Source organism: Bos mutus, chromosome 1 (assembly GCF_027580195.1).
Source record: "Bos mutus isolate GX-2022 chromosome 1, NWIPB_WYAK_1.1, whole genome shotgun sequence".
Taxonomy (NCBI): Eukaryota; Metazoa; Chordata; class Mammalia; order Artiodactyla; family Bovidae; genus Bos; species Bos mutus.
Window position 1 is genome coordinate 49375828 of NC_091617.1, and position 27845 is coordinate 49403672.

Here is a 27845-nt window from a genome sequence, read left to right on the forward strand (position 1 = left end):
AAGCTGAAAGAAACCTTCATGTTCTATGATATTCCATTAAGAACAATTAAAATACTTTTTTGATAAAGAGGAAGTCTAATACATGTGGTTTAAAAATGAATAAAAACAGTGACTCATTGGATCTCATAAAGCAACTAGCAACAGACTAGAAATCTGTCCTTTGCAGAGTACATCATGAGAAACGCTGGGCTGGAAGAAGCACAAGATGGAATCAAGGTTGACAGGAGAAATATCAATAATCTCAGATATGCAGATGATGCCACCCTTATGGCAGAAAGTGAAGAGGAACTAAAAAGCCTCTTGATGAAAGTGAAAGAGGAGAATGAAAAATTTGGCTTAAAGCTCAACATTCAGAAAACGAAGATCATGGCATCTGGTCCCATCACTTCATGGGAAACAGATGGGGAAATAGTATCAGACTTTATTTTTTGGGCTCCAAAATCACTGCAGATGGTGACTGCAGCCATGAAATTAAAAGACGCTTACTCCTTGGAAGGAAAGTTATGACCAACCTAGATAGCATATTGAAAAGCAGAGACATTACTTTGCCAACAAAGGGCCGTCTAGTCAAGGCTATGGTTTTTCCAGTGGTCGTGTATGGATGTGAGAGTTGGACTGTGAAGAAGGCTGAGTGCCGAAGAATTGATGCTTTTGAACTGTGGTGTTGGAGAAGACTCTTGAGAGTCCCTTGGACTGCAAGGAGATCCAACCAGTCCGTTCTAGAGGAGATAAGCCCTGGGTGTTCTTTGGAAGGAATGATGCTAGAGCTGAAACTCCAGTACTTTGGCCACCTCATGCGAAGAGTTGACTCATTGGAAAAGACTCTGATGCTGGGAGGGATGGGGGGCAGGAGGAAAAGGGGACGACAGAGGATGAGATGGCTGGATGGCATCACTGACTCAATGGACGTGAGTCTGAGTGAACTCCGGGAATTGGTGATGGACAGGGAGGCCTGGCATGCTTTGATTCATGGGGTCGCAAAGAGTCGGACACGACTGAGTGACTGAACTGAACTGAATGACTGGAAATGGGGAAGAAAGCTGCATTTTTTTCTTCTTACAAGTATTTAGTATCAAGAGATGTCAATATTATTTGGAATGGAATTAGAGTACTTCCATGTATAAAAGTAGGTCAAGTGCGTGTGTTAGTTGCTCAGTCGTGTCTGACTCTTTGCCTCCATGGACTGTAGCCTGCCAGGCTCCTCTGTCCATGGAATTCTCTAGGCAATAATACTGTAGTGGGTAGCCGTTCCCTTCTCCAAGAGATCTTCCCAACCTAGGGATCAAACCTGGGTCTCCTGCATTGCAGGCAGATTCCTTACCCTCTGAGCCATCAGGAAAACCCAAAAGCAGGTCAAGAGTGAGTCAACAGTTTCAAAGGACCCTGCTCTGGTCTCATGTTAGCCTCACACCATAGGCTAAGGATAACTGCTCCTGAGTCTCTCTGGCAGTCAAGCAAAGCTATGCATGAAATAAAACAGTTTATACAACAGTTTCATTCTGTCTAATAAAAAAGGGGACTTTTCATTTTGAAGTATTTCTTTCTCGTAATTAATTGTGAGTAAAAAATTTTTGAAGGTTTTTACAAAGCACAACAAACAATGAAATTATGATAACTGAAATATATTACAACTGATTCTTTTGAAACAGGTAAAAGCATGTGTGTAAAATGTTCTAATTCCTAGAAAGCTTAATTTTAAAAGAAGTCACTGCACTTAGCTTTCATTCAATGGGCTTAAATGTAACTCAGACTAGTAGCATTCAGTAAATTAATGGGATCTACGAGGTCAGGGAGGCATTTCACAGGGTGAGTGACACAGGACAATTCAGTATTTAGTGACAAAAAATTAAACTCAAAATTATTCCTTGAACATAAACTATAAACTGCCTTTAGAACTGAAGCTATTATATATTCCAAGTTATATGTCTATAATTTTGTGTGTCATATGTACAAACTGCCTCAGACTTCTAAATCATCAAGCCAAATTGAAAAAAAGAACCATGAGAAAACTGTAAAAGGTGAATGACAATGGTTAAGATCCCGAAGTTTTCTATGAAGCATGTAGGTGGTCAAAGGACAAAGTTAGTACTCTTAAAAGGCTTTCATGATTTATCTCATACATATATGTAAAGCAGTTGCTAAGAAAGAAAATCTTTATCCTATGTTTAATCAAACCAAACTGAGGAAGCAAACGTTTGAGTACAGATCACAGTATCACCAACAGGGCTGACTCGAACAGTTAATATCAGCAGATTCAATGTAACAGAATTTTTTTTCCCTGATAATTCTGACTAGTGAAGTGGATGGTTTACTAAGTCTTTTTATTTCTACTCCTCACTTGAATTTACAAAAAGCTATATATTAATTTTTCCTCAACCAATAATTTTAGTACATACACTGAGGCATTAAAAACAGTAACACAACAATCAAATGCAGATATTTCAGGAAAAACATACCTACTAATGTTACAGCAGTATAATTTATGAAGACATTGTGTTTTGGAATAAAAAATGACCCTAAAGCATATTTAGTAAAAATTTTTAAACACGTTATTAGAAATATCACACAGAATTAGGAGAGAGTCTAAATTTGTCCCCATCACTATTAGCTCAAACACAGCCCTTCTGGTTCTCAGGGATGCCTTTTGTAGCATAGAGGTGTTATCTGTAGTATACAGCAACATTTCTAAATTCTGTTTTTCCTTGTTGCTTTCACCATTTTTAAAAATCCTTTTGGTAATAAACCAAACAACTGACAAACCCACCCAACTGCTATTTTCCGCCCAGGATTTTTCAGCTAGAGAACTAGAAATCAGTGAATTACTAATGCTTATTTGACAGTATGATCTTAGAAATACTTTCGCTTCAAGTGAAAGGTTTGCTTGGGTTTTCTCTCCTACCTGAAGGAAGGAGGAAAAGGTCCTGTCCTGAGGATGGTCGGCTGCCAGAGCCAGGAGGTTTCGAATGTTCGATGAGACTGTGCCTTGCGGGAGGTGGGGGAGGTGGGAGGGACGGAGGCAGAGCGTCAAAAGCATCTTCGCCTGCATTTAAAGAAAGGTCAGTATCAGCAGCAGAACTTCAGGCAAAACTAATAATCTTCTGTTACTGCTTATAAAGAGCTTCGCCTGCAGTGTTTATACAGCAGTTGACCAACTTCGGTAATGGGAGCTGATTATTTCGTGGGGGTGTCTGGAGAGAAGTACAGACACACAAACACACATATGCAGACTTCTTCTCTCAGGTCTTTCTGTTAAAAAGCTGTGTAACCTTTGTAATATTAAGACACTGGAGGGTTGAACTAAATATTATAAGATCAACATCATCAAAACAGAATTTCTGTGTAACAGTAAGAGTTCACAGTCTAACTGGAAAATCACTACATGCACACAAGTTTAATGTCCAATAATTTAAATTATCTTTTAAAGTTTGCTCCACTGGATTTTAATTCATTTAAGCTAATGCTCCCCATATATTTCATTGTCAAAATATACAGAAAATGTACCTGCAGTAGAGGAGTATCATCTTTTTCTACTTACCAGATATCTCTAGAGAGACACAGTTAAATATAGAAATAACTCTTGTGGTGGTCCCAAAGCTAGTTACTTATATTTGCATAGTTCCCGCCTTTTCTAACTATAAAATACTGCAGCAGATTTTTATGTCTACTTATGTTTCACTTGCCACATCTTACTGTCTCCTATTCATATTTTTCCTCATCTTGATTGTTTAAGAAATAAAATTGCAGTATATGTATTTCTGTAAGCAATCGCAAATACTTGTGAATGAAATGGAGTATAAATACCTACATATTATAGTAACAAATATTCTTCTGGATTTAAATATATTGACTTGAATATAAAGGTTTATTTAAATACAAATGGTTTCACCACTCATCCAGCTTGCCTTGGGAAAAATATTCTGAATATCTTTGCTAATGATCATTAGAGAAACTTTTCTAATGTAAAATATATGAAAGTATAGAAGAGAGAGCTTAGTTCTTAGTATCATTTGAACCTTTAGCTATCTCCCACCCTATCTTATTTATTCAAATCCTTTATCTGCCCCTACTGTTATTTTCCCCACCCTGATATTCCTGTATACCATGCTAGGCACATGGATAATGTAAAGATCAAAATCATAAGGCCTTGACCTGAGGAGCTTAGATTCCATAAAGAGTTCTAAAAAAAGTTCACAAATGATTCAGAGGTGAAAGTCCCATAGGTCACACAGAGAGAGAAAGAGATGCCTTGTAAGAGGGAAGAGGAAGGTAGAAAGTAGCATTCAGCAAGGTGTTACCAAGAAAAGGAAGGTCTGGGATATTAGGGCTCAAAAACATTTGTTCATCAAATACACTCTGGAGAATGGCAATCTACTCCAGTATTTTTGCCTGGAGAATCCCATGGACAGAGGATCCTGGTAGGCTACAATCCGGGGGATCACAAAGAGTCAGACACAACTGAGCAACCTTACACTACATCAAATACAAGGATGGTATCTTCTAGGTTGAGTGAATAGTATAAATAAAATATGAGATGTACATGAAGAGCCAAAGGATGAGTTATATGTTGCTGAATGGCAGAAACCAACATAACACTGTAAAGCAATTACCTTCCAATTAAAAATAATTTTAAAATGAAGGTTGGAATGCTTCTCTGCATTGTCCGATATGGTAGTAACCATCTACATACAGATATTTAAATAAACTAAAATTCAGTTCTACAGTCATACATACAGATCTTTTATGTCACCACATAAAGTTCTATAGGACAGTGCTGATCTAATCATAAAGACTTGGGTAACAGGTAAAAAACCAGCATAGAGGAAGAAGCAGAAGAAAAGAAAAAGACTAGGTAAAGAAGGCCCTTGTAATCCAGGTAGGTGATAGTAAAGCACTCAACTGCAGAAAGAATAGGAGCAGGACATTCAACTGCGTAACCAGAAATACCAGGTGATGGTGTCTTTGGGGGAAAAAAAATGGAAAAGTTCATTTCCAGTAGCCTAATAATTCAAATAAGCTCACAAAAGAACCTTCATCATACATTATTTCATGTTATGGTGACACATTATTGTGAAGCTTTAACTTCTAAAAGTTGTCTTCCTCTGAAAATAGGGTGAGAAGCTTCCTACCTAAAATTAATGAAATAGACACCCACACCAGACAACTTTTATGTACATATACACCTGTGGGTACCTTCACACATACACACACACACACACATTAAGTGTACTTCATAGTAAAATTTGAAACAGATTATTTCTAGCTGCAATGATTATAAGAGAGAATTTGTTTTTGGCTCTCTGCAATAAAATACATAATTCCTCATAATGTAATTAGCTAAGTGGAAATGGGTCATTATATACTGAAAGAAAAAGTAAATACACATTCAGTAAGAACTGTACTTAAAGAGAATCTCAGAAGAATACTCCAAATCCATAAGAAGCACAAGCACCTGAAGGAATGAACAGTGCCCTCAGAAGATGTTTTACATGAAGAGACAACTTGATAAAACCCTGACCAATGCCAGCTACTTACAGCACTGTTTCAATCATCTAAATGGAATAATGGTCACATGAACTTGAGAGCCACCATCACCTGGAGATTCTAATCTGCATTCTAATTCAGACAATTTCAGAACCCAACAAGTCTGCACTGCATTGAACCCTGAATTCTGATAATTCAGATGTTAATTGAAAGAGATGGCAGAGTGGTTTGCTTGAAATTGTTTTAAAGGTTTCAACCTAATGGAGGGATGAGAAGATCATAATCAGAGGGCGTCCTGTTGAGTGAAGAACCATGCTTTGGATTGTCCCGAGTTGGAGGCCTGGCAGGTGGCAATGGCACTGGATCAGAGGCTGAATCAAAAACATCTCCTAGAGGATAACACAAAATCTTAATGTATCTTCAGTACAACAATGGCATGGAATTTTGCCTTTAAATTCTGACCATTAAGATGTAGAATACAAAGAGAATGTTTTATACATACCCTTTAAATATATACCTAACTCAGGGATGTTTGATTTCTTCATCTCTGAGGATGTGCCATGTGTTCCATTCAATATACAGTGACCGTTATCACAAGATCTAGAGCAGAAATCAAAGGACAAAAATCGTAAGGGTCATTGCTTTCCATTTAAAAGTCATTTGGGGGTGGAGATGATGGGAACCAGCAACCTTGCTCATATGATAAAGTTGGAAAATAAATATAATTAATTGACTTTTCTGGAAAAAGTACAGGTAATGTTATATACATACTATTACTCAAATACCTTTACAAAGCAGAAGTAAATATTCCATAGAAGACAATCTTTTTTTAAAAAAAACTGCAACCAATAATTAGAAGGGCCACAAAACTGTTCATACCCTAAACACTTGTGGAATTAATATATAATTTTGGAAGATTTCCATATTATCAAGTTTTTGAAGAAAAAAAATGTAATATGCAGGCAAAAATATGTAAAAGTCCCAGTGACTTCATTATTGATTAGTGATACTTAACAGTGTATTTATATTTCTGTAATTTAAGCTTTCCTTATAAAAACCAGGAACCTATCAAGAAAGGAAAGAAACTGAAAGTCGTTCAGTTGTGTCCGACTTTTTGTGACCCTATGGACTATATAGTCCATGAAATTCTCCAGGCCAGAATACTGGAGTGGGTAGCCTCTCCCTTCTTCAGGGGACCTTCCCAACCCAGGGATCGAACCAAGGTCTCCCGCATTGCAGGCAGATTCTTTACCAGCTGAGCCACTAGGGAAGCTCAAGAATACTGGAGTGGGTAGCCTATCCCTTCTCTGGCGGATCTTCCCGACCCAGGAATCGAACTGGGGTCTCCTGCCTTGCAGGTGGATTCTTTACCAACTGAGCTATCAGGGAATTATCAAGGAAGGAGAATTATTAAATATTCAGCAAGTCCATGAAAATTCAGATAGGCATTTTCAAAGAACTAGAGCCTGGGGCATGATTTCACCATTGCCATGAACAAAACTCTGGTATTTCTGTCAAGTAGAAAAATGACTTTTATTTCTTTTTCTGCTCTGATTGCTGTGGCCAAAACTTCCAAAACTATGTTGAATAGTAATGGTGAAAGTGGGCACCCTTGTCTTGTTCCTGACTTTAGAGGAAAAGAAGAAGTAAAACTCTCACTATTTGCAGATGACATGATCCTCTACATAGAAAACCCTAAAGATTCCACCAGAAAATTACTAGAAATAATCAATGACTATAGTAAAGTTGCAGGATATAAAATCAACACACAGAAATCCCTTGCATTCCTATACACTAATAATGAGAAAACAGAAAGAGAAATTAAGGAAACAATTCCATTCACCATTGCAACGGAAAGAATAAAATACTTAGGAATATATCTACCTAAAGAAACTAAAGACCTATATATAGAAAACTATAAAACACTGGTGAAAGAAATCAAAGAGGACACTAATAGATGGAGAAATATACCATGTTCATGGATTGGAAGAATCAATATAGTGAAAATAAGTATACTACCCAAAGCAATTTATAGATTCAACGCAATCCCTATCAAGCTACCAACAGTATTCTTCACAGAGCTAGAACAAATAATTTCACAATTTGTATGGAAATACAAAAAACCTCGAATAACCAAAGCACTCTTGAGAAAGAAGAATGGAACTAGAGGAATCAACCTACCTGACTTCAGGCTCTACTACAAAGCCACAGTTATCAAGACAGTATGGTACTGGCACAAAGACAGAAATATAGATCAATGGAATAAAATAGAAAGCCCAGAGATAAATCCACGCACATATGGACACCTTATCTTTGACAAAGGAGGCAAGAATATACAATGGATTAAAGACAATCTCTTTAACAAGTGGTGCTGGGAAATCTGATCAACCACGTGTAAAAGAATGAAACTAGACCACTTTCTAACACCATACACAAAAATAAACTCAAAATGGATTAAAGATCTCAACGTAAGACCAGAAACTATAAAACTCCTAGAGGAGAACATAGGCAAAACACTCTCTGACATACATCACAGCAGGATCCTCTATGATCCACCTCCCAGAATATTGGAAATAAAATCAAAAATAAACAAATGGGACCTAATTAACCTTAAAAGCTTCTGCACATCAAAGGAAACTCTTAGCAAGGTGAAAAGACAGCCTTCAGAATGGGAGAAAATAATAGCAAATGAAGCAACTGACAAACAACTAATCTCAAAAATATACAAGCAACTCCTACAGCTCAACTCCAGAAAAATAAACGACCCAATCAAAAAATGGGCCAAAGAACTAAATAGACATTTCTCCAAAGAAGACATACAGATGGCTAACAAACACATGAAAAGATGCTCAACATCACTCATTATCAGGGAAATGCAAATCAAAACCACTATGAGGTACCATTTCACACCAGTCAGAATGGCTGTGATCCAAAAGTCTACAAACAATAAATGCTGGAGAGGGTGTGGAGAAAAGGGAACTCTCTTACACTGTTGGTGGGAATGCAAACTAGTACAGCCACTATGGAGAACAGTGTGGAGATTCCTTAAAAAACTGGAAATAGAACTGCCTTATGATCCAGCAATCCCACTGCTGGGCATACACACTGAGGAAACCAGAAGGGAAAGAGACACGTGTACCCCAATGTTCATCGCAGCACTGTTTATAATAGCCAGGACATGGAAGCAACCTAGATGTCCATCAGCAGATGAATGGATAAGAAATCAGTGGTACATATACACAATGGAATATTACTCAGCCATTAAAAAGAATACATTTGAATCAGTTCTAATGAGGTGGATGAAACTGGAGCCTATTATACAGAGTGAAGTAAGCCAGAAGGAAAAACATAAATACAGTATACTAACGCATATATATGGAATTTAGAAAGATGGTAACAATAACCTGGTGTACGAGACAGCAAAAGAGACACTGATGTACAGAACAGTCTTATGGACTCTGTGGGAGAGGGAGAGGGTGGGAAGATTTGGGAGAATGACATTGAAACATGTAAAATATCATGTAAGAAATGAGTTGCCAGTCCAGGTTCGATGTACAATACTGGATGCTTGGGGCTAGTGCACTGGGACGACCCAGAGGGATGGTATGGGGAGGGAGGAGGGAGGAGGGTTCAGGATGGGGAACACATGTATACCTGTGGCGGATTCATTTTGATATTTGGCAAAACTAATACAATTATGAAAAGTTTAAAAATAAAATAAAATTAAAAAAAAAAAAGAAAGAAAAATGACTTTAGCAAAGGCCTTGGGTACACAACAAATATTTTAATCTGGGTGTCACTAAGAGGACAATACTTACTAAACAGGTATTTTTGTTGTTGGCTTTAATGCTTTGGAATCAAACTGAACACAATGGATAAGTCCAAGGCACAGGAAGAGAAGCACTGGGCTTATTTTGTCTTCAGAATATAACTGTACAGCAGACTATCTGCTCACTCTGCTCACAAAGAGCTACAGAAAGCAGAGTTTATATTTTACTTTTCCTCAATTTACTCTGAATTCTTGGGGCAAAGTAAAAGTACATATATAATGGAGGAGATATTGGACATTTGAATAGTTATTGCAAAGCGCTTCATCTGAAATTCACTTCCTTTCTCTCTGGTGGCCACATCTCTTTAAGGGGACAGAGATGGTTCATTTAAAAATAGTTACCATGTATTTTCATAAAATGATGAATTTTTACTGAAACTGAATTATTCATCTACAGTTTAACATTTTCTATATATTGACAATTTACTTCTCCTGATATTCCAAAAAGAGGAAAAATGCAGAAAGAAAGGTGTCTAAGTTTAGAGTGCTTTGTAGAGGACCTAAGAAGATACTTCATCCATCAGCTCTCAAGATCAATCAAATAAAAAATTCACTTCAATTAAATTTAGGGATTATCAACATTTATTATTCCTCTATAACTGTAGAAAGATGGTAATGGTGGTCATAAATCAAATTTATTTTCAGGATTTCAGAGGCCTGTCACCAAAAGTCTCATCCAATATGATGTGACAATTAAAATTTAAAGTCTTAAAATTATACCCTTTACTTCTCCAGTGATGAAAAAAAGTGAGATCCCAAGGAGACCAAAAACAAAATCTCATCTTACTTCAGTTTTTAAAATTACTACAAATTTTTAAGAGCCAGGGGAACTGAAAATTTTAACAGTAGATATTTGATGTTAAGGAATAACTTTTTTCTCTAATAAGAGCAGTGGACATATGGCTCTTCTAACATAAGAAATTCGGAGAAGGTAATGGCACCCCACTCCAGTACTCTTGCCTGGAAAATCCCACGGACGGAGGAGCCTGGTGGGCTGCAGTCTATGGGGTCGCTGAGGGTCGGACACGACTGAGCAACTTCACTTTGACTTTTCACTTTCATGCATTGGAGAAGGAAATGACAACCCACTCCAGTGTTCTTGCCTGGAGAATCCCAGGGATGGGGGAGCCTGGTGGGCTGCCGTCTATGGGGTGGCACAGAGTCGGACACGACTGAAGCGACTTAGCAGCAGCAACATAATAAATTATTATCTCTCAGTTATTTCTCTGTCTTCTCAATGATATTGTTTTACCAATAAATGCCCTTAAGGCCAGCAATCTGCAAAAGAACACTGGTTTTCACTGTGAAATGTGAAAGTGAAAGTGTTAGTCGCTCAGTCATGTCCTATTCTTTGTGACCCCATGGACTATTGCCCACCAGGCTCCTCTGTCCATGGGATTCTCCAGGCAAGAATACTAGCATGGGTAGCCATCCCCTTTCTCCAGGGGATCTTCCCAACCCAGGATCTTCTGAGCTGTGATGGTAAAGAATCTGCCTGCAGTGTGGGAGACCTGGGTTTGATCCCTGAGTCAGGAAGAATCCCTGGAGGAGGGAACGACAACCCACTCCAGTATTCTTGCCTGGAGAATTCCATGGACGGAGGAGCCTGGCGGGCAACAGTCCATGGGGTCACAAAAGACATGACTGAGTGGATAACACTTTGAAATATGAAATGCTGGATGGCTAAGTGTTAATAACCCTGGTTAATAATTGTGCAGAGTGCTGAATTGTGATAATTCTAACCATGTAATTCATTAAGGCAGATCTATGCTTTAAATGGAAATTTGCTTCTCTTTTTCCAAGTATTATAGTACAATACTTGAAGAAAGGCATCAAAACATTTTTTTTAGATATTTCTTCTGGAAAGAAAGGAACACTCCACTCATAAAACACTCTGTTGACTGACTTGACCTCAAAAAGAAATGGCACACAAGTAAAGATGACATAGATGACTGAAGTGTTCAACAGCTCTCCTATTCCTCAGTCAATAAAGAGATACTGCAAGGCAAGAAGGCTGGGATATGAGCAGTAGCTGAGCCCTCTTCTGTATACACCAGGCAGAGCTCCAGGGATGTAATTATACAAAGAAAACTGGAGCTCAGGAAAGAAGTTTGAAACTGAGATTTGACTTCTTGAGTACTAAATATATTTGGAGAAGGAAATGGCTACCCACTCCAGTATTCTTCCCTGGAATATCCTACAGACAGAGGAGCCTGGTAGGCTATAGTCCATGGGGTCACAAATAGTCAGACACGACTGAGCATTCACTGAATGTTAATACATCAGATGTAAAAAAAAAAAAAAAAAAAGTGAAATATTATTAGATTATGATTTACTAATTCAATTATATAAATGCAGAATCATAAAGACAATCTAATATTTCAATACACACCACCCATTTTTAATAACGAAGACCGAGGCTGTCTCCATAGGAGGAAGAATAAACAGCTGACAAGAAGAAAAGAAAGCCAAACACTATTCCTCACATGCTTGTTTAATCCAAGGGAAAGTAAAATAGTACCTGATAAAAATAGTTAAGTGAAATAATTTGTTTCAATTCTTCGAGATCTGAAGCAGGTAGCACACCAAGAAGGAAAATAAATATGTTATACTAGTCCTTATATTATAAAGAAAAATTCTAAGGAAGGTTGGTATAATACCTTAGTTTCTAAGCAACAGCATTTCTTCATGAGATATGTGCTTAGAAGTGATAAAAAGCATTGAAAATAGCTTACTTTTGAAAATCCATGAAAATCACCACTATATGTACCCTACAGCAAAGTTTTACTAGAGTATAATTTGTTTTTTTGTGGAGGGGGGGCAACAAATTATTCCATCAGACTTTTAGTCAACTAATTTAGTCAGAGGGCTTCCTAGTTAAATAGAAATCTGCATCGTTTTGTTTTCTCTGAAAGTCACGGAGAAAAACAGTATTATAGGTGGAAGAGGTTTTGAGCAAGAAAGGAAAGGTTTTTCAGTAGACAGATGTGATTCAGTTTAAAAACAAATACCATAAATGATAATGCTTATCCAGATGTGAGGTGACAAAAAATGGCCCATAGTCTTACCTAGGAGGAGGTTTTACATTATGGCAATGAGATGGTTGTGAACTCAAGGAAACAGGATGGGATGAAGGAACCTTGTATTCATCGTCATCTTCCTCTACCGGGTCTCTTGTTTTCTCTGAAAGGGAATTCGCTAGTGGACCAGTACACCTACCAGAGGGGGAAAAAAAATCCAATCTAGTTTTAGCATAATAATTTAGGACAGGCAACTCTGATGTGACCTATTTAAATCAAAGAATCTATGTTGTCACTTGGGTTCATTTTTTAATTACAGGGTAACATCCCTAAGGGCTATTCTTATACTAAATACAAATGAAAAGGATTTTTAATCTTTTGTTAAGACCCTATTGATGAAATAAAAGCATTTTCATACTTATAACTTCAAAATGGCACAATAAGAGAAACCAGTAACCTATCAAATAAAACGAAAAGTTCCTGGAGTTGTAAGTGAAGGCATAAAACTATTTATATCAAAGTTAGTAAAATATTAACATTTTGTTTCAACTTAAATTTATAAATTAGGATGATATATATGCATAGATGGTTGTTTTATACATTAAGTATTTATAGGTCAACTTTCAGTCTCCTGTATTACGTACAGTTGAAAAAAACCCAGTTTCACTAATGAAACAGTTCTTTCTCCTGCGAAGTTACAATTCAGATTGTTAATTTTTGCCCCAACAACAACTAAGATCTAAAAATGACTGGGACAATTAGAAGTAGATAATAAAAGAACTTAAGTCTTTAAGTAGAGCCCATTGTTTTCATGGTGCAAATTTCCTGGCTATATAAAAAAGAATGAAAATATGTAAAACAATTACCTAAAAAGAAATTTTTTCAAGCATTTTACTCATTCATGTGAGTAAATAAACAAAGTCAATTAACAAGCCCAGAAAAAAGTATTTTTTTTTTTAACAGTTATTATTAATGGAGTTTACTCTAAACCCTTGCTGACACCAATGAAAAACACCAAAGTAGAAGCACAGAAACCTACTGTGACAAACTTTAGGACAACCAACCAGTTTGCAAGACACTGGAGGTACATATGGATCCAAAACATTTTGTGAATCATGAACCTCAAGATAAACTTGTTAATGTCTTTTTTTTTTTTTTTTTAAATCTTTGTGACTGCAATTTTGCAACACCTTCTGTAGAGGGAGCAAGAGGCCTTTGGTATTTGAGCCATTAAGACAAACAATTTTTTCATTTTTATTTCTCCTTACTAGTTTGAATGAAAACAAGTTTAAGACTTTTTCTCCCTGCCCATTAAAAGAAGACATTCTGAAAAACCTAAAGGTTCTCAAATTTCAACCATATATCAGAGTCTCTAGGAAGTTCAGAGATGAATTTTCAAGTCTATTTTTGCCCGTCTTTGAAGACTTTTTCAATACTGATTTTTGAATTCTTGTTTGTTTGAGAGACCTTGGGATTCAAAATGACAGTTCAGGGTGAAATCAAAGCACAGTGATGCAGTGACAGGAGTCCACTGTCACCAGCCAGAGCACAGCTAATAACCTAAGGGTTACACCTACCACGGTGTAACCTAGAAAGATGTACATCCCAAATGAAGGCCATTGAGTACACGGACTGCGAAATGGTGATCTGATGGGAATTAGAGCAGGGATTTCAAACATTAACTTTTCACAAATTCTTATAAACATGGATATAAATTTAGCTAACACAATGGCCAGAAAGGGTTCTGTTAGCAAAAGAAATGAAAAAAGTTTCTGGTCTTATGTTGAGATCTTTAATCCATTTTGAGTTTATTTTTGTATATGGTGTACCCCAATGTTCATCGCAGCACTGTTTATAATAGCCAGGACATGGAAGCAACCTAGATGTCCATCAGCAGATGAATGGATAAGAAAGCTGTGGTACATATACACAATGGAGTATTACTCAGCCATTAAAAAGAATACATTTGAATCAGTTCTAATGAGGTGGATGAAACTGGAGACTATTATACAGAGTGAAGTAAGCCAGAAGGAAAAACATAAATACAGTATACTAACGCATGTATATGGAATTTAGAAAGATGGTAACGATAACCCTGTGTACGAGACAGCAAAAGAGACACTGATGTATAGAACAGTCTTATGGACTCTGTGGGAGAGGGTGGGAAGATTTGGGAGAATGTCATTGAAACATGTGAAATGTCATGTATGAAAACGAGATGCCAGTCCAGGTTCAGTGCGATGCTGGATGCTTGGGGCTGGTGCGCTGGGAAGGCCCAGGGGATGGTATGGGGAGGTTGGGAGGGAGGAGGGTTCAGGATGGGGAGCATGTGATTTTTTTTAAAAATAAAATTTAAAAAAATAAAAAATAAAAAAAATATAAAATATTGAAATAAAAAAAAAAAAAAAAAAAAGAAATGAAAAAGTCCACATACTTTCTATGTCCTAACATACTTTCATGAACAATGAATTTTTTTCCCCTAGGAAATTGAGGCATATATCGTATAAAATAAAAAGATTTGTTAACCAAATATTCAAAACTCATTAATGTCAGGAATGTTCTGCTTGTTCCAGCTTAATTCTAAAGATTTAAGAGTTTTCAAAGAAGCAGTGTACTATCACATAAGAATGTACAATTTTTGAAATCAAATCTGGATGTTTGATTTTCTCTTCAATGATAAAGAATTTAATCAAAGTAGTTCCCCCCCAACCCCCTGCACTGTTTAGCTGCAAATCAATAGATGGAGTATCCTGAAGAAAATGAAAAGCAAAGGGCATCTAATATTTTACTGCTAAAACCTACTGTGGAGTGAAGTGTTTCAGACACTCAGTTGGGTCTGACTCTTTGTGACCCCATGGACTGTAGTCCATGGAATTCTCTAGGCCAGAATACTGGAGTGGATAGCCTTTCCCTTCTCCAGGGGATCTTCCCAACCCACGGATCAAACCCAGGTCTCCCGCATTGCGGGCAGATTCTTTACCAACTGAGCTATCCAACTAGTTGTAGAGAGTTAGCTTAAATATATTTTAAGGAAAGTCTTCGAGTGGCATTTGCTTCATATCTAAATCCAAAAAAAAGGCCTGGATATCCTTATATCCCACTCATCACCATCTTAATAAAGTTCTAAATAGATTTTATTTCTCTTCTTTATTGTATTTTTAATGGAGACTTTTTATATCAGTGTAATATTCTAATTAAAAATAAGCCAATATATAAGAATACTATTCCAGCAGAGACATTACTTTGTCAACAAAGGTCCATCTAGTCAAGGCTATGGTTTTTCCAGTGCTCACGTATGGATGTAAGAGTTGGACTGTGAAGAAAGCCGAGCACCGAAGAATTGATGCTTTTGAACTGTGGTGTTGAAGAAGACTCTTGAGAGTCCCTTGGACTGCAAGGAGATCCAACCAATCCATTCTGAAGGAGATCAGCCCTAGGATTTCTTTGGAAGGAATGAGGCTAAAGCTGAAACTCCAGTACTTTGGCTACCTCATGCGCAGAGCTGACTCATTGGAAAAGACCCTGATGCTTGGAGGGATTGGGGGCAGGAGGAGAAGGGGACGACAGAGGATGAGATGGCTGGATGGCATCACCGACTTGATGCACATGAGTTTGGGTGAACTCCAGGAGTTGGTGATGGACAGGGAGGCCTGGCGTGCTGCGATTCACGGGGTTGCAGAGTCGGACATGACAGAGCGACTGAAATGACTGACCACTATGATGAAGGTCACTGAAAATGAAGATGGGTAGGCATGTGTAGGGGCTTCCCTGGTGGCTCAGACGGTAAAAGAATCTCACTGCAATGCAGGAGACCGATGCTCTACCCCTGGGTCGGGAAGGTCCCTTGGAGAAGGGAATGGCTACCCACTCCAGTATTCTTGCCTGGAGAATTCCATTGACAGATAAGCCTGGCAGGCTACAGTCCATAGGATCGCAAAGAGTTGGACACGACTATGTGACTAACACTTTCAGGCACGTGTGGGGGCTATACAGAAAATATCTGTAGCTTCTCCTGAATATTGCTGTGAATCAAAATGGCTCTAAAAAATAAAGTGTTAATAAAGAATCTAAAAAAGAACAGATGTATGTATATATAACTGAATTAGTCTGTTCACCTGAAAATAACACATCACTACAAATCAATTATACTCTAATAAAATTAAAATTTCTTTGGAAGGAATAATGCTAAAGCTGAAACTCCAGTACTTTGGCCACCTCATGTGAAGAGTTGACTCATTGGAAAAGACTCTGATGCTGGGAGGGATTGGGGGCAGGAGGAGAAGGGGACGACAGAGGATGAGATGGCTGGATGACATCACTGACTCAATGGACGTGAGTCTGAGTGAACTCCGGGAATTGGTGATGGACAGGGAGGCCTGGCGTGCTGCGATTCATGGGGTGGCAAAGAGTCGGACAAGACTGAGCGACTGAACTGAACTGAAAATTAAAATATTAATAAAATGAGAAAGGTACAAATAGATAATTTTCATATAAAATCTGCCTGTAAATTTGTCTATAAAATTTTACTGTATATAAAATACCACAAAAGAAATCTTAATTTATGAAAATTATTCCACTATTTGTAATTATTTTGGGAATTTTGTGTTTTTTTTGCCTTCAAAAACTCATTCAAAATATAGGTTCAATTTTACTTGCAATCAGATAACTGGTAAAATTAAGTTTAAGAACTTTTGATAACTATCATGTATGTTTACTTCTGGTAGTAGAGAAAGTAATTTACGTGACATGGGGGAAGGTTCACTCACTGATTTAGCTCATGGGACATTTTTAGGATACCAAAGGAATAAAATAGAGCAATTTTATTTGGCTGGTTCCAAGTTAAAGCTGCCAAGTAAACCATCTTTCCATTTACAGCCAGTACTTCATTCCCTTTATATTATCATTATACATTCACAGAGTGCTCTGCACTGTGGCTGTCATTTCTGAGTTAATACACTGGTAATGCACAAAGACACACAATATTGAAGATACATACCCATCCTTCCCACAGCCTACACCTCTTGTTAAATTCAGCATGTGCTATTTAAACCTTTAGTGAGAAATACATCCACTTTCTGCATGTGCACACTTGAAACAGAACAACAATGTATTTTCTAATGCTTTTCTTAGTGATTTTTGCATTCTGAACTGAAGGCTCACAGATACACTCCTCTACAGCCTTCGACATTCCTGATTTCAGAGGTATATAATCAGAGGGGTGACCGTCTGCATAGCCCTTTGGCTTCACCTATATAACTTATACCTCAAACATCACCCTTACCAAGTACTTTTTCCCTTCATTTGAGCAGTTCCTGATACCTTGATTAGTTCATTAGCTTTTCCAGAACCAAAGCAAAGTAGGAACATCCATCTTTACTGTTTATAGATGAACCTCCTGTGACATTGCCCCACAAAACAGTAACTTTCTTTGAACTTTAATCTTTTCTATTACATGTATTTAGTAAATGTTCATTCACTGACACTGTGTTTTCTATATAGTCATCTATGTCTTCCTTCTTTTTCTGTCTTAATTGCAAAATGCTTAAGGGTAGACCCTGAGTCAACCAAGATCTGGCGTGGTGTGTCCCACAGAACACTCACGGCTTTCAGACAAAAAGAATGAGAGGCTACTAGAGAGATACATGACCAAACTGTTATGGGAAAGAAAGCTATTTTTAGCATCCCTTTATAATGTAGAAAATGTTTGAAATATATTATTTTGCTTATTTTCCACATGTAACAAGCTTTAATAATCTCTGAAGGCAAGGTTTTAAAAAATATCTTTTATTAAAGTTGAATATTCAGAGCCTGGCATATATCTTAGTCCATAGGTCTTATACTAATTATCCTGGTCCTAAATGAGAAAACACCCAACTCAGAGAAATCACAGCCCAGCAAAGTGGTAACACATAATCCAGCTGTATTTGAAATGAGGATTACATATGTGCCACCTGTAAGCCAAATATTTCCCCAGCATCTCAGAGTGTGCTCTATAAACATACATACTAATTTTGAGGATTCTTTTTATGACATCAAGAACAATCAGGGTGGTATATTATTAGGCCAAATGTAAGCCTTAAGTATAAACACTTTCACTAACTTGCTTTTAAGTTGGAGAAACAAATCTTAAGTTAATTTTTAAGTTAACTTATCTAGGCTCAATATTCATTCCTAACACTTCAAAAGGACTGTTTTAGAAATCAAGAAGATAAATGTTTAGAAAACGTTTTTTTTTTTTTTTTTGAGAATCTAGTCTTCTATTAACAATGCTGAACATTAAAAACTTCACAATGATATTAAAAGTGTCACTACTTATAACTGCCAATAACTAGAGATGGCTGGATGGCATCACTGACTCGATGCACATGAGTTTGGGTGAACTCCAGGAGTTGGTGATGGACAGGGAGGCCTGGCGTGCTGCGATTCATGGGGTGGCAAAGAGTCGAACACGACTGAGCGACTGAACTGAACTGAGACAACTCGAATGTCCCTCAGTAGAGGGATGGATAAACCACAGTGTGTTTTACAATGGAATACCTACTCTGGACAATAAAAAAAGAAACAAGCTATTGATATGCTTGACAGCTTAGATGAATGTCAAATTCCCTGTGCTAAGTTAAGTAGAAAGAAGCCAAACTCAAAAGAGACTATAACTAACTGTATGATTCTATTTATATGACCTTCTGGAAAAAGCAAAACTATATGGACACAAATCAGATCGATAATTTCCATGGGTTTGGGTAATGGAAGAAATTGACACAGGGCCTGGGGGATTTTTTTGGAGTGAGGAACTGTTCTGAACTGTGGTAGTGAATACATGACTCAGAATTTGCCAAAACTCACAAAACTGTACACTAATAAAGCAGGGTGAATTTCACTGTATGAAAATTATGCTTTAACAACTGGAAAATTTTCATTTAAAGTCCGTAAATTCACTTTAACTCATTTAAAATATTGCAGATAGGCATCTTTCACAAATATGCTTAATATCCTTAGTGGCTTTCAAATTACTTATCTAATTCTATTTGCGCCTACAGAGAAATGTTGACAGAAACAAGAAATGTTTGAATGTGGTGGAATACGTCAAGATGCCTGTGCTTAATGTGAAAACAAAAATCTCATTCTAACCACATGCCTTCTCTATGAACAGATCAATATATTCATGGGGAAATGGAGAATATATGATAAACTATGCCACTGTGGGACAAAAAAAGACAGTATGAGGAATATAGTTTAGATTGTATATTTAAATAGAATGTAGTGGCTCACATTTCTAAGACTTCTAATTATTTGTGAGCATAAATCAGTTGTATAGTAAATTACAAGTAAATTTGTCAGACTACTGGGATTAATGTTAATATCAGTTTTCATCTGAGCTTTCACTCAGAGAAAACGAAAGATTAGTGAAATTCGTGGCATTCCCACACCCAGATTATAGCCATCCTCCAAATGTCATTTTAACCTCAAAGGAGAGAGAGAGATTACAATACTGTATGAATTTAGATATTATAAAACTAAAAAGGAGAAAGATAATATCCATAGTGTTTTTTACCTTTTCCACATATTCTCTTTCTGTTGAGACTAGTTTAAAATGATATACTTGCAGCCCTCAATTCTTTTCATCACTGTGTCAACAAGTAGGTTTTAGGGATCCACCACAAAACATTAGAAAACATGTGTTAGGATGGTCAAGCTGCTTTGCAGGAGATTTGAACAAAATTTATAAATCAATAGGAATATGCAGAAAAAATAAAGTCTGAGTTTCAAATACTGAGTTATAGCAGTAGGTCAAACCCAAATGCACACACATTTCTACATAATACATCAATGAGAGAATGCCACAGCAATCATTGTGAACAAACTGAAAAGAAGGACCCAGTGATACCATTCCTTACACATTAGGTCGATTGTAGCTTACAAAGAACTGCCATCTTCAATAACAGTGCACCTTTCCATCTACCCAAGGTAAAGCAAACAAAAATGAAACAATACTAATGTATCACCTTGACAAATACTGAAAATATTTTTACTTGAATAAAAGCAGGTTCAAAAATTAACAAGAGCATCACTGTTCATTCACTAGGGTTAAGAAAAAGAGCAGCTGCTAATTACATCTTGATCTTCCATCTAAAGTTTTCTACCATCTTTTCTTATCTGTAAACCAATGAAATTGATTCCTTATCGTTAAATATAAACAGGATTAAGGTAAAAGTGACATGCATACTGTCTACACAGATCCTCAAGTGAACAATAACAGAACATGTTTTTCTGCTCTTTTGCCGTTAACTATAAACAATGAAGCCTGGTACGCACTGTATATAAGATGAAAAATTTCCATCAAGCTTCTTTCCCTTAAGCTTTTAAAAATTACAATGTGATGTTTGCTTTAATAGCTCCTGTGGCTTAGTAATTTCTTCTCTGTTTTTAACTCCCCAGTCAAAACCAAGCAAAACAAAACAAAAATATCCCTTCTCCCATGAATTTGCTTATATATAATATAAAGTTTAAAGCCTCGATAGTATGTCCAACTGTCCCCTCAGCATCACTATTTGGACGTGTGTGTGTAATCAGCACCTGAAACTCAACAAATCCTTAAGTCTTAAATTTACCACCTTTGCCCCCTACCCACACCTGCTCCTTCTCCAATCTCCCTCCATCTGATAAATGGCACCAACCCATTCACTCAGTTTCTTTAATGAAAAAACCTATGTAAGAATCATCCCTGATTTATCATACCTCACAGACATCCAATTTATTAACAGGTACTCTTGGATGGTGGGCCATGTAACTCCATCACCATCATTCTGGTCAAAGCCCTGGCCATCTCTTACTGGTTCAGTGCATCAGATGACTTCCGACTGACTACACTCTCACTGGTCTCTCTGCCCCCATTTCTGCTGTCCTAAAGACGGTTCACATAGCACCGAGTGAAACTCTTTAAACACACAAACCAGCATCAGGTCACAACATTGATCAAAACCCTTCATGGCTCCTAAAACTTATCAAACCAGAGTTCTCCCATGGCCTTAAAGGCAATATATGATTTAGCTCCTGTCTACTGTACTCAACTTTAGCCCTCCTGTCCCTCTTGCTCTTTTTCAGATATGCCAAAGGGATTCACCTGCTTCACTGTTTTGTACTTGAGTTCTACCCCTTTATGCTCTTCACCCTGACAGCTTCAATGCTTGCTACCTTCTTTCAGGTTTCTGTTCAGTTATTACCTTTCCTGATGACCTCAACCAAAATATAAACCTTCCTTATCACTATTTATCTCTTTCCCTGGTTTATTTTTCCTTCCAGCACTTACCACAACCTGACAATATACTATGGTTATTTGTTTACTTGCTGTTCTCCCTAACTAGACCACAAATTCCAATGAGGGTGTGACTTTACCTAATTGACTCTGAATCTCCAGTCAGTACATGCAACTGGATGAAAACAGAATAGTAAGGCAAAACTATTCACTGAGCTTTTTGAACTGTGGTGTTGCAGAAGATTCTTGAGGGTCCCTTGGACTGCAAGGAGATCCAACCAGTCCATCCTAAAGGAGATCAGTCCTGGGTGTTCATTGGAAGGATGGATGTTTGAGCTGAAACTCCAATACTTTTGGCCACTTGGTGCGGACAGCTGACTCATTTGAAAAGACCCTGATGCTGGGAAAGATTGAGGGCGGGAGGAGAAGGGGACGACAGAGGATGAGATGGTTGGATGGCATCACCGACTCAATGGACATGGGTTTGCGTGGACTCTGGGAGTTGGTGATGGACAGGCCTGGCGTGCTGCGGTTCATGGGATTGCAAAGAGTTGGACACGACTGAGCGACTGAACTGAACTGAAAACATTAGCACCTTATCTGTTTAGAAAAAAATCTATAACAATGATCAACACCACCACCTCCCACAACAAAAAACCTTTCTTACAAAACTATGAAGTAATATTGATTCAATTTAATATTGTGTATTTAAAAGCTTAGTAAGTCAAAAGTACAAAAGGTCTATTCATAAAGGACAAGAAACAAAAAGAATATTCTTTTAAAAAATGATATTCCTCAGCATTTCAGAACATTATCTTACCTGAAGTAATTATTCCATTAATACCCATAATAATAGCTTTGCTTATTGGCCAACATCTTGTGTAAAGTAAAATAAATATTTTTAATTGTTTCAGGTTTCTATTTAATTTGAAAAATCAAATTATCTCAAGATAAAACCTGACACTACAATGAAAAGAATCTACATAAATTTTTCCTTCTTCCCCTAAATTACAATTACCCACATTCAGTTCAGTTCAATTCAGTCGCTCAGTCGTGTCCGACTCTTTGCGACTCCATGAATCGCAGCACGCCAGGCCTCCCTGTCCATCACCAACTCCCAGAGTGGTGATGGACCAGAGTTCACCCAAACTCATGTGCATCAAGTCGGTGAAGTCATTCAGCCTCTGTCATCCCCTTCTCCTCCTGCCCCCAATCCCTCCCAGCATCAGGGTCTTTCCCAAATGAGTCAACTCTTCACATGAGGTGGCCAAAGTATTGGAGTTTCGGCCTCAGCCTCAGTCCTTCCATTGAACACTCAGGACTGATCTCCTTTAGAATGGACTGGTTAGATCTCCTCGGGACTCGCAAGAGTCTTCTCCAGCACCACAGTTCAAAAGCATCAATTCTTCGGCGCTCAGCTTTCTTCACAGTCCAACTCTCACATCCATACATGACTACTGAAAAAACCATAGCCTTGACTAGACAGAACTTTGTTGGCAAAGTAATGTCTCTGCTTTTGAATATGCTATCTAGGTTGGTCATAACTTTCCTTCCACATTACAAGCATTTATTTAAGAATTTATAGCTAAGTGTCAATCATCTTAAATAGAAACATTTAAGGAAAAAATAAATAAATCTATACACACTAGTTGGGGTTCCCCTGTAGCTCAGCTGCTACAGAATCTGCCTGCAATGCAGGAGACCCTGGTTCAATTCCTGGGTTGGGAAGATTCCCTGGAAAGGGATAGGCTACTCACTCCAGTACTCTTGGGCTTCCCTGGTGGCTCAGACAGTAAAGAATCCACCTGCAAGGGAGAAGACCTGGGTTCGACCCCTGGGTTGGGAAGATCCCCTGGAGAAGGACATCGCACTCCAGTATTCTTGCCTGGGAGAGAGGAACCTGGTGGGCCACAGTCCACGGAGTTGTGAAGAGTTGGGCACAGCTGAGCGACTAAGCACACCACACACTAGTAGTTTCAGCTTGCTTTCACGAGAATATATTTTAAAAATTAATTATATATTCTTCTAGGTCACCAGATAAATTACACCATAAAAGTCACAGAATCATACTGTTTTACAAGAAAGTAAACACTATCACAGAGTAACCTCTTCCATCAATATAATGGGAATCATAGTAACATCAAATGATTTGACAATTACATTTCAGTAAATACTAATAACACAGTATAGATTTAAAAGTAGACATTAGGTGTGACATTACTGAATTCACCATTGGGGCTTTCAACATGTGGGAGGCCCGGCAAAAGTCTGTGTTGGGTAGGTTCTTTACCATCTGAGTCACCAGGGAAGCCCCTATGTTGGGTAGCAGTCTGTTATTTTGCTATGGCATAATTTTGAGCCATGCACTAAGACACTAACTTGGAAACAGGGACTTGAATATCCAACATCCCTATATCACTGATGACATTTTGCTAAGACCTCTATTCTACAACCCTCCAGAGCTGAGAATCTATACTCATTGTACTCTGGTTATACACTCTAATGAAGCTGAAATAACCAAAAAGAAAGCAAGCAAATAAAAAAACCCAGAGTAGTAATCCAATTTACACTGGCTTCAAAAATGGGATACAACCAACTAACTAAATATAAATGGACATTCAAGTTGCCAAGTATACATTTGTAATTAATACTTTAGATAACTTTCTCTTAGAAAACCACTGCATGAAACCTAAAAAGTTGAAGTTCTAAAGGATTTAATTTTGTTTGGCTGCTAAATTGTATCTGACTCTTTTGTAACCCCAGGGACTGTGTAGCCTGCCAGGCTTCTCTGTCCATGGGATTATCCAAGCAAGAATACTGAGTGGGTTGCCATTTCCTCCTCCAAGGGATCTTCCTGACCCAGGGATTGAATCTGTGCCTCCTGGACTACAGGCAGGTTTTTCACCAAGCCACTAGGGAAACCCAAAGGATTTGAGACACCATTTAAGATAAACAGATCCCTTCATTTATCAGATGGAGAAAGTCAGGCTCAGAGAAGTTCCCTTGTTGAAAGATAGACAAATACTTGATACTGGAGTCACCTCTGGGACTAAGTCTGATTTTATTAATATTTTAATATTCACCTCAGAATTCCATCCTGGTTTCATAATAAATACAGTGTAGCATAAATAATTAAGAAAAATGCTTATTAAAATACTGACAAAGGACAGCATGAAAGTATCTCTACAATATAATCTAAATCATATAAAAAAGTAAAAAAAAAAGTAAAATATTAAGACGCTGGCCATTGATTGATATTTGGGGTATGTATATGCTTGTATTTATGTATCTGTTTAATTTTTTTCTTCCTTTATATATTTTCCATATTTTCTACAATGAATAATTGCTACCCATATGTCAGAGTAAATAATAAAATGGAGAGATAAACATGCTATTAAAAGCCAACACTTGTAATTTTACCTATGGTTAATTTGCAGCATGCAAAATAGGAAATTAATTTGCTATTAAGGATGCACTGTTAAAGTATTTTTCTGTTAAGTAAAGCAGCTACATTGTTTCTGAGGGAAAAAAAATCAAGAGTAAATGGGACAAAAATATATCCACCTACATATACAAAATGAAATGTTATAAAAATATCAATTAAATGTAGTTTACTATGAATTTGTTGTTCTTTATTTAAAGGAAAAACAAACACTTCATATTAAATATAAATGAAGCAAATTGTAACCTCTGCCTTTTATCCCATTTGCCAATATGAATTTAATAAACAGAATGCAAAATTTTAATCTCTAATTGTAGCCAGATTTCATGTAATTCATTTTCTGACGTTCTCTGAATTAGAGGTAATTGAGCTTAGATGTTTTAATTATGTATACATATATCCAGAGTTCATTTGGGGCTATAATATCATATGTTATTACTAATGTAGAGCCCACTACACAGAATATGTATATTTGCTTCTAACTTCCATGTCTTCTACATATCTGGCAGCTCCAGGAAAACTGGCCACTGGAGGATGGTCCAATTAGCTTAGTTCCCCACTGTCCCCTAAATGATGTCAATTTCACACGCTTGGCTTTTCCTCATGGACACTCCTTCCCAACTGTGCCCATCCTCTATGACTCAGTAAATTTCCAACTTCTCTAAAAACATCCTTGACTTACAAAGTCTATACTGCACTCTTCTCCAAGCATGTACAAAAACTAACAAGTTAGATTCGTTCAATTTACTGCATGATGTTCTCTTGTGATTTTATGTATATTAACTTTATTTTAAAGCAGATTGTAAATTTCTTGGGAGCTGGTATGGACTTTCCAGTTGGTGCTAGTGGTAAAGAACCGCCTGCCAATACAGGAGATGCAGGTTCGATCCCAGGTTCAGGAAGATCCCCTGAAGGAGGAAATGGCAACTCACTCTAGTATTCTTGCCTAGAGAATCCCAAGGACAGAGGAAACTGGAGGGCTACAGTCCATGGAGTTGGAAAGAGTCAGACACAACTAATGACTTAACATGCAGGCATGGTATTAACATGCAGGCTAGCTTATTGTTCTTTTGCATTCAGTGACCAGCAGAAGAAGGACTGAAGATGCTCTAAGATGTTCAATTAGAAATGAGGGACTTGGCAGATGATAGAGTTAAGCAACAAAGCATTCTTAGTATACTCACTAAATAACAATTGTTGTAAGGTATTAAGGGAAAAGCAGAGATTACAAGAAAAAGTTTTTGCCCTTAAAACCTTATAATCTTTTAAATGTGGAAAGGCACTTTAATATCAGGAAACAGTAAAGTTCATAATTTAATGTGTAGAAAATACACTTGAGGAAGAAGAGGAATGCGATTCAGTCTTTTTATCATCACTATAACAGAAGTCTCAGTTTTCATAAAGAAGTGGAGCCTGAGACATGGATCTTGAGAATAAAGATTCTGAAAATCTGGTGCATAGGAGGGTACTGTATGGATGCACAAAACCAGAAAAAAAATCAAGACAAGATTAGAGGGCAAGCATTAGGAATTCCTGAACAATATTTTAGTTGAGTAGAATTCTGTGGATCTTACTGATAGCAGGAGAGCACAGAATTAATGTAAAAGGAAAGAAAGAACAATGTTGAGTTTTGAGTAGGAAAGTGATTTGTGGAAAGCAGAATTTAAATTAAATCAGCTACGTGAATAATATATATTGGATGGGAGACAAGCAGCTGGGTTTAATATAAGGAGGAGGAGAATGGCAATCAGGAGATTTGGTTTTCTCCAGGTTTTATCTGGGTAGACACTATCACTTAACTATCTGATGTTGCTTCTTGTGTCCCTATTTTTCAAATGAGACATTTGGTTAAACCAATTTTTCTAGCTTTAAAATCCATTGATGTTAATTCTGAGATCAGGTAGAAGGCTATTTCTGCTGGCCTGTTATAAGCCAAAACTAGTGCAATGGGGAAGATTAGATGAATATGAAAAACTCAAAAGAACAATCAACAGGGATGGGTGGCTGAATGGATTTGAGGAATGAGAATACTGGAGGAACCAAACATCATTTCACAATGTCAAACTGGGTAGCTGGCATAAATGTGACACTTCTGAGGAAGAGACAGGGGTGGGAAGGGGAGCACTGTGCTACTGGAGCCTCCATCTGGATGTAGGGAAGACTTAGCTTTTTCTCTGTTGGTTTCTGCGTAATCTCAGAGTGTAGATAAGTCTCAAAAATGCTGTCGTTATCAGCAAAGAATCAGAAAGGATCTGATTTCTGTTGCTTTACTTTAAAAATCCAGCTGCTTCATTTTCATCGACGCACTTCTATTCACCCTGTACTTTTCGTACTGAGAACCTCAAAACCACTCTGGACAGCAACTCTGTGCATGGAAAATTGGTCTCCAAATCCAGAAATACTTACTTGATGCTGGGGAGAAGGGTGGCAGCTGGAGGGGGAGGAGAAAGCCGGGGAGGAACATCATATTCTTCACTTCCCAGGTGACCGTTGGAAAAGACCTGAAAGGAAATCAAAGGGTTAGCTTAGAATTTTAACTTCTGGAGGACCTTAAAACAATAGCAGCTCTTAGACATTCTGTAATTTTGAAAAGAATATATCATTTCAGCTTATTCGAACAAGTGAAATATCATATAATTTACTTAGAAGAACCATAGTGATTATCTGCTGCTACCCAAAATAATACCTAGTTATGTGAAAAAATAAAATACAGCATAATTCTTAAACACACAGAGGGGAGATGCTATAGTTTCTATAAATCAGATACAGATCAACTAGATAAGTAAGTAGTAAAAGTTCCCAAACATGATGAGTTTTTGT

At 37.4% G+C, this 27845-nt stretch overlaps 1 protein-coding gene across 7 annotated transcripts in view; it reads right to left on the reverse strand.

Annotated features, from left to right (window-relative positions):
- Positions 1-27845, reverse strand: part of CBLB (Cbl proto-oncogene B) — a 227703-nt gene that overhangs the window by 19227 nt on the left and 180631 nt on the right. For 5 of the 7 annotated variants that reach the window (XM_005892379.3, XM_070368785.1, XM_070368782.1 and 2 more), the window contains 5 exons: positions 27432-27526; positions 12379-12525; positions 5984-6081; positions 5739-5870; positions 2900-3040 (listed from right to left, as the gene is read on the reverse strand). In XM_005892379.3, coding sequence (XP_005892441.2) covers positions 2900-3040; positions 5739-5870; positions 5984-6081; positions 12379-12525; positions 27432-27526 — 613 coding nt within the window. The remainder of the gene's footprint in view (positions 1-2899; positions 3041-5738; positions 5871-5983; positions 6082-12378; positions 12526-27431; positions 27527-27845) is intronic. The other 2 variants (XM_070368790.1, XM_070368796.1) reach the window with 1 other exon arrangement.